General features: G+C 50.2%; 1 protein-coding gene across 1 annotated transcript in view; it reads left to right on the top strand.

The window, feature by feature from the left end:
• The window catches only part of TRAF3 (TNF receptor associated factor 3), a 47,489-nt gene that overhangs the window by 18,651 nt on the left and 20,944 nt on the right, over positions 1-7,894 (top strand). Inside the window, exons 5-7 of the mRNA XM_007953111.2 lie at positions 1,377-1,457; positions 4,138-4,212; positions 5,784-5,876. Of these exons, the coding sequence (XP_007951302.1) occupies positions 1,377-1,457; positions 4,138-4,212; positions 5,784-5,876 (249 nt within the window). The remainder of the gene's footprint in view (positions 1-1,376; positions 1,458-4,137; positions 4,213-5,783; positions 5,877-7,894) is intronic.

Here is a 7,894-nt window from a genome sequence, read left to right as displayed (position 1 = left end):
CTGTGGGCATCAGACGCCAGGCCATCCTGATCTTCCTGCGTGGTCTGTGTTTTGTGCATGTTGAATATACCAAATTCTCAATGCTGTGGGCATCAGTAAAGCGTTGCGGGCACAGGAGGAGCCAGCATGGAGCATGGACGCTGGTCCGTTGTGGTTCATGTGGGGATTCCCTCCTGTGTCTCCACTGCGATAGGAATGTTCTGTCAGCTGTTTCCAAGCGTTTTTTTTTTTTTTAATCTTATAGGTCAGCATGATCTAAAGTGTCACCAAAAAAATCCCTTCTGCATTTAGTCTAGAAATTCTCAGGTATCGGGGTCTTTAACGGTTGTATTGATTTGTGAAAGCTCCGAGTTGTGAAGACCCATCTGACGGGAAGCGTCTCAGTTGTGCTGGAGTCTATGTAGGAGAACAGCCGTGAACACTGATGTGCTATGGTCGGTAGCAGCTCCCCCGACACCTGCCAGGAAATACAGTCAGGTGTGGCCAGCACAGCAGGTGTGGAAAGAAACAGCCAAATGGCCAGCATAGCAGATGACAGACAAGCTGTGGCGGGGTCGCCTGTGGCCTGTGACGCAGCAGGAACATGACACATGACTGTGCAACCATGGACCGTGTTCCCCATCAGTGACAGGGAAGGAGCTGTAGCTGTCCATGGCACACCGACTGCTCTGAGCCACATCGTGCCCAGCCGGGTCCCAGAGGACTCACCTCGCAGTGTCGTCTTAATGAAAAGAGAAACACGAGAAACAAAACATTTGATTCGGCCCTGCGTAGGCACTGATGCTGTTCTTTTTTTAAAAGCAAAGGGAGGACCAGGTTTGCTGGTCCAATAGAGCCTGGTGGAACCACTGAGACTATGGCCCCTAGCTGCCCGTCAGGTGTGGAATTGAACCCACACCTGTGGTTTCCAGCCAAACAAAGTACAGGCATGTGAGTTAAACATTTACCTCAAGTAGACACACGCCCTGGAGAGAACAATCATGGGAGAAAGAAGGGCTGCTTATGCACAGGGAGACAGCTCAGGGGGCAGGAGTGTATGGAGGGATGGACACTGGGAAGAGGTAACTATGGGGAGGAAGTGGGAGGGGAGCTGTTGCATTGTGGTAAATTGTGGTCAGTGACTTGAGACAAAGTGTATGTGAACTGTTGTATGGAAAGTGAATTTGCTCTGTAAATCTTCACCCAAATCACAATTAAAAAAAAAAAAAAGCAAAGGGAGTGGAAACGCAGAACTCCAGATTGTGGTTTCAGTGGCCATCCCTTGGAGGGACGAGGACAGTGCACAGCATGCTGGCTTGCGTCCGCATGGGGGTGTCAGGGGAACTGAAGGTCTGGCTGTGTTCGCGTATTGACCTCAGCCCTTCCCTCTTCCACAGAAACACGAGGACACCGAGTGCCCCTGCGTGGTGGTCTCCTGCCCCCACAAGTGCAGCGTCCAGACGCTCCTGAGGAGTGAGGTAGGAGCCGCGGCCGCCAGGCCACTCCCGGGCATGAGGGCTTTGGGATGAGTGAGCCTGACGTTGTCAGAGCCTGACATTGTTAACAGATGGCTGCAGTAGTGTGTGGAGCAGAAAAGGAAAAATAGGGGAAACCTACGCTGTCCTTTAAAAGTCAAGGATTTCAGAAGCAAACAGTTAAAAGTTCCAAAGTGATCAATTCCAAGCAGTAATATTTCCAAGAATAAAGAAAATGAGACTGTGTTACCCATGATGCAAGCAAAGGTGACGTTTTTTACATAAAAATTTCAAAAAGCTATTTAAATATTATAATGCAGGATTACAATAAGATTATCTCGAGAAAATAAGTAGAGACTGTCCCGGGCAGTCCAGGTGTGTGCAGAGGACAGGGCAGCGCTGAGAGAGAGGCCCTGGGCAGAGGCTTGGCCCCTGGCTGACTCGCCCAGCTCCTCTGGGCACAGGTGGATTTTGCATTAGTCCTTTGATCAAGATGGACTCAGATGGAAAAACTCCAAGGGTTCTTTTTACCCCTGATCCTGACCTGGTGTTGGGTGCAGGCTCCCTTTTGGTGGCCGTGACAGGAGCTGCCTAGGCCCTCGTGGGCCTGTGGTACATGCTGCCCTGGTCTCCAGGTGGTCACTTAGCCCTGGGTGCTCTGGTCTGAGTGACCCCATCTTTTCTAACAGGCCTGAAATTCCTCCTGGATTTTGGGGACGGGGCAGAAAGGCTTTGGGACCTGAGCAGTCTCCTGTCTCCCCTGAGTGAGAGGGCACGGGTGGGGGCCCTCCCAGTACTGGCGGCCATCACCATCCCTGTGGGTGTTAAACCATGGCCGTGGAAAGGCCCTGTCAGCTTGTGTCTGCAGAGGGTGTGCGGCTCAAAGCACTCCAGCTCCCTAGACATGGGGCTGGATTTTGACTCACTCAGCGTTATCTGAATCTCCTGAGTCATTTTTACTAAAAGAGTCTTTAAATCTGTCTTTATCCTGGGTTTTCAGTGGAAGGTTTGTTTCTGCCTCTGTTCGGAAGCTCCTGTAGATTTCCCAGGGCTCTGAGGGTAATGGTAGGTCACGATACAATAAAGCCAGTCTAGGAGAGGGCCCAGTCCTGAACTTACAGGAACTCGCCGTCGAGTCGAATCCGACTTAGAATTTAACGGGAAAATAACGTTTGTCAGACTGGGCCTGTCACTGATTTTAACATTAGACATGCTGGCTGCAAAGTCTCTGGTTACATCGCTGGAATTGAAAGAATGTTTTATTTGCATGTAATATTCTACCCACACAGTCTTCCTGTGCATTACCTACGGCCACCTGAGACAAGCCCTTGGGCCCCTTCCTGTAGGAGCACCTGTGTACCCCAGGCTGCTGGCCCCTCAGCCGTCCTGCCTCTGCCCAGCTCACAGACCTTCCCTGAAGGCTGTTCTCAGCTTTGGGCAAATGGGCGATGCCCCAGGCTGTTGCCACTTGTCTCCTCCCCACTTAGTTGTGGAAACAGGGCAAGGGGTGTAAAGTACCGTTCCCTTCTGTGCCATGTGTAGGACCAGCTCTGTCCTGTGGACTGTGGAGACGTGGCGGAAACAAAGGGCACCCTCTTGAATGGTCACTCCGGTCCATGCACACCCCAGGGGCTCCAGGCTGCAGCCTGGTTCCCCCATGTGTATAAAGGTCTCTCCCTGGAGGTTCCTGATGAGCATTTCTTCAATAAGGGGTGGACTCCCTTAAATTGTGTCAGCCTAATGCATAAAGTGTCTTTAAAATACTGTCGTTCCACCCCTTTCCTCCCAACGAGCATCCTAAGTGCTTCACTTGTCGACGCACCAACATTTAGACTGAGGGAGGGAAACCAATTCCTAATTTCCTTCCATCAATTAGAGGTGCAGCCTTAAGATTCATATCATTAAAAGGGTTTCCAAAAACCAAACATAAACCCACTGCCATCAAGTCAGTTTCCACTCATAGCGAGTAAGACAGACTAGAACTGCTGTCGGTCTTTACAGAGGCAGACTGCTTCGTCTTTTTCCCACGGAGCAGCTGATGGGTTTGAACTGCTGGCCTTTTGGTTGGCAGCCGGACACATTAACCACTATACCACCAGAGCTCCTCTTTTAGAAGGGCCTTAAAGGTCTCTAACGTCCAAGTGAATCTGTGGCCAAACAGAGGGGAAGTGTTCTAAGAAGGAGGAGCTTGTCCCCAGCTGTCTGAGGGCTGACAGGCATGGGGCACCATGTAAGCACGTTCAGATGACTTCTGTGTCTTGCATACGAGGTGTGTGACCCAGTTGCATTCTGAATGCTTTATATTTTTTGTGTTTCATGCAATTTTTGTTGATAGTCTATGAATGTGCTTTTCAGTTTGCTTTTTTTTTTTTTCTCCTTTTTGAATTCTGGCACTGTAGACAGCATGTCACGTTTTGAACAGCTTGTTCTAAAGAAACAGCGGAGTTTAAGAAACGTTACAGTAAATGTATCTCTGTATATGGTGTGCATATGTGTATACGCGTGGCTGTACTGTATATTTGCTGCCTACGAGCATAGGAAGCAGGTAATAAATATGCGCACCCCTGTAGCCGATAAGCGCCATTCTGAACAGTGCAGCCCCGATGCGGTCTGTGCCCTTACTATGTTTGAACATGTTCGTGCCAACGTTCGTGCCACAACTCACGTCTCTTTCCCGTTGCAGTTGAGTGCACACTTGTCAGAGTGTGTCAATGCCCCCAGCACCTGTAGTTTTAAGCGCTATGGCTGCGTTTTTCAGGTCAGTATCCGACATTTGTCCTTCCAGTCACTGGCATTCCACAATGACAGAAAGTTTCTATATTTTCATTTTAGCATGCAGGTTCTGGACTCTCTTAGTCTTTGTCATGAAATGGGAAAGCCTGCTGCACAGTGGTGAGCGCCACAGGCAGCGGGCGTGGGCACATGCTTCCTACACCTGTGCTGTTCTGAGACGGCAGGTGGACCCTCTGCCGAGGGGCAGGTCTCACACCAGAAGAGCTCTCTCTAAAACCAGCAGTGACAGTTTGGGGGTTTCTAGAAAAACTGTTACGGAACATTTGTGTTATTTGACTACAAGTAAACACCAAGCCAGACACGGCTCTGTAGTGTATGCATCACGACACACCTGCCAGAGTCACACGCATGTGTGCTAAGTGCCTCGTGTGGATGTGCCTGGCTGACGGACATAGACCGGAGGCCAGCTTCCACGCGCAGCGCAGTCCAGACCAGCCACCTCTCCCAGGAGTGGTGGGGACGTCTCGGCTCCTGCCACACGTGTGGTGAGAAACCTGTCTCTGGCTGTTCTGTTTGTTCCTTTTTTTTAACATGCCTGAGATTGCGGGAGAATTTGAACTGAGTGTTCATTTCAATGTGTATCTTAAACTATCAAAGGGAAATATATATGACAAAGTATTTTGCATTTAATTTTACGTATCATCAGTACATCATGATGCAGCCAGTATAGAGCTGCTGGTATCCTGGTACCTTCTTAGAAAGTAAAAGGTTTGCAGACAACAGTAGCTTTCCCTTTGCTTTGGTCTGTAAGGAGACTGGGCCTTCACCACTGTTACGTCTGATGTAGTACCATTCATTCTCTGTGTGTGTGTGTACATATATGTTTGTGTATGGCAACACTTACATCAGCATATATATACACACGAGTAGTCCATGTACAGAGTATATGTTTTGGAGATCATGAAGATGTTTTCTGTGGTGTCTTGATTTTCCACTCTCAAAACAAATTGTAACTTCCTCCCAATCATTTCCTTAAACATATGAAGTACTATTTCATGTGGTTATTACTGATGCTGAAAATGGTCTACATCTTATGTACTCTGTAGATTTTCTGTGTTTGTATGTAGCTTTCTTAGTACACCTGGAAGGGTGAGGAACAGCTAACCGATCAGTATTCCAGTAAATCACTTTGAATCCTAGTTGACTGCATTTTATGTTTGTAGTGGTGTCTAGGTGTCACTGCAGATATCCAGGCATTTTCCACTGAAAATCATAGTGAAAAGGTATTAAAGGAATAGCAGTGGCGGGCGTTGAAGCTGTAGTTTCTCGCTGTTACGAGTGTGAGCTGGTAGTTGGTGGAAGGTTCTGCCAGCGGGAGGCCTGAGGCCTGTGGACTGAGATGACAGCAGCAGCGCTGTGGGGATTTCCCTCACCTGCCGCGTGCTCTCCGCTCACCTGCCTGCAGTAGACCAGGTAGCTGCTAGTGGCAAACACGTGTCCCCCAGTGCGTAGAGGTGGTTTCAGAGTCGTTGTTAGTCTTTCTGTCGTTGTTGGTGGAGCACATTGGCCCGACCCTCTGCCTCTTTGTTCTCACAGGGAACAAACCAGCAGATTAAGGCCCACGAGGCAAGCTCCGCAGTGCAGCACGTGAACCTGTTGAAGGAGTGGAGCAACTCTCTGGAGAAGAAGGTAGGCCGCTCTCAACTTACACACACCCACACAGAGACACACGCAGCCTACGCACGGTGACCCGTGGGTGTCAGACACACACAGAGATACACGCAGCCTATGCACGGTGACCCCTGGGTGTCAGACACACCCACACAGAGACACACGCAGCCTATGCATGGTGACCCATGGATGTCAGACACACACAAACAGACACACGCAGCCTACGCATGGTTACACAGGGGTGTCAGGCACACAGACACACAGCGACACACGCAGCCTACACATGGTGACCCGTTGGTGTCAGACACACACACACAGACACACGCAGCCTACGCGTGGTGACCCATGGGTGTCAGACACAGAAACACACGCAGCCTACGCGTGGTGACACAGGGGTGTCAGACACACCCACACAGAGACACACACAGCCTACACACAGTGACCCGTGGGTGTCAGACACACACACACAGACACATGCAGCCTATGCGTAGTGACCCATGGGTGTCAGACACACACAGAGACATACGTAGTCTACGCGTGGTGACACAGGGGTGTCAGACACACACACAGACACACGCAGCCTACGCATGGTGACCTGTGGGTGTCAGACACACACACAGACACACGTAGTCTATGCGTGGTGACACGGGTGTCAGACACAGACACACGCAGCCTACGTGTGGTGACCCATGGGTGTCAGACACACACAGAGACACACACAGCCTACGAGTGGTGACCCATGGGTCAGACACACACACACAGAGACACACAGACACACAACTAACTCACACTGACTTCATGGGTGTCATACACACACACACAGAGACACACAGAGATACACAGACACACACAGCTGACTCACGATGCCTCTGTGGGTGTCAGAGACACATAGAGATACACACACACACACACACAACTCATGGTGACTCCATGGGTGTCAGAGACACACAACCGATTCACAGTGACCCCATGGATATTGGAGCCAGACACACCAACACAGAGACACACACACACAGACACAGATGCCCACACACACATCACCAACTCACAGTGACCCATGAATATCAGAGACGGACACACAAACACAAGACACACAGAGACATCATAGAGAGACAGACACACACACACAGACAGACGCACGTGCACACGCCACCAACCTGCAGTGCCCCCGTGGTGTCAATGGCACCGTGCACACAGACACAGCAGGGAGACAGAGACACACACAGACACGGACCGTGGTGCTCCAGGGTGTCAGCGGCACCGTGCCCCATGGGCTTGGCAGGGGCTGATTGTTCAGAGGTGGATCCCCAGGCCTTTCCTCTGGGGCGTCCCTGGGGGGACTTGAACCGCCCACCTTTCTGTGTGTATTTTATACCAGAATTACAGATGGATCTGTAATGAAAGCTTCAGACCATCTAAAGAAGAGAAGCTTTGTGATAGCTATTAATGATTTTCAGATATAAGAAACAACATCAAAAAATTATCAAGAAGTAAATTCTCTGGATATGATCTTGAGCTTAGAAGTGAAGGTGTTTTGTTTTTATTTTTTGTTCTTTTTTATTGCAAAGGCCAAGCAAGTCCGTGTGTGTGTGTATCTGTGTGTCTGAGTGTGTGTCAGTGTGCTTGTGTGTGTGTGTGTTGTTACCTCATTGTGTTCATCTTAGCATTGATCTGCAACAGGATTGTCAAACTCAGGGTCTATCCCTGTGAGCAGTGTCATGGGGCACAGCCCCCCCGTCTGTGACCGGTGTCATGGGGCACCCCCCCCAGCTGTCTGTGAGCAGTTTCACTGAGGCACCCCCCAGCTGTCTGTGAGCAGTGTCATGGGGCACAGCCCCCCCCCAGCTGTCTGTGAGCAGTGTCACGGGGCACACACCTCCACAGCTGTCTGTGAGCGGTGTCACTGGGGCACAGCCTCCCATCCCCACACCCACACCTGGTCAAATTCTGTTTGGCTCTTTACCTGAGAAGTGTGCCAGGCTCCTGTCCAAAAGGTGACTGGTGTTGAATGTTCTCCAGTTCTTTGTAAGAGACAA

Source organism: Orycteropus afer, unplaced genomic scaffold, assembly GCF_000298275.1.
Source record: "Orycteropus afer afer isolate SDZICR_OR568_19922 unplaced genomic scaffold, OryAfe1.0 scaffold00371, whole genome shotgun sequence".
Lineage (NCBI taxonomy): Eukaryota > Metazoa > Chordata > Mammalia > Tubulidentata > Orycteropodidae > Orycteropus > Orycteropus afer.
The sequence above is the reverse complement of the archived record's forward strand: the minus strand, read 5'-3'. Positions and strand labels throughout refer to the sequence as shown.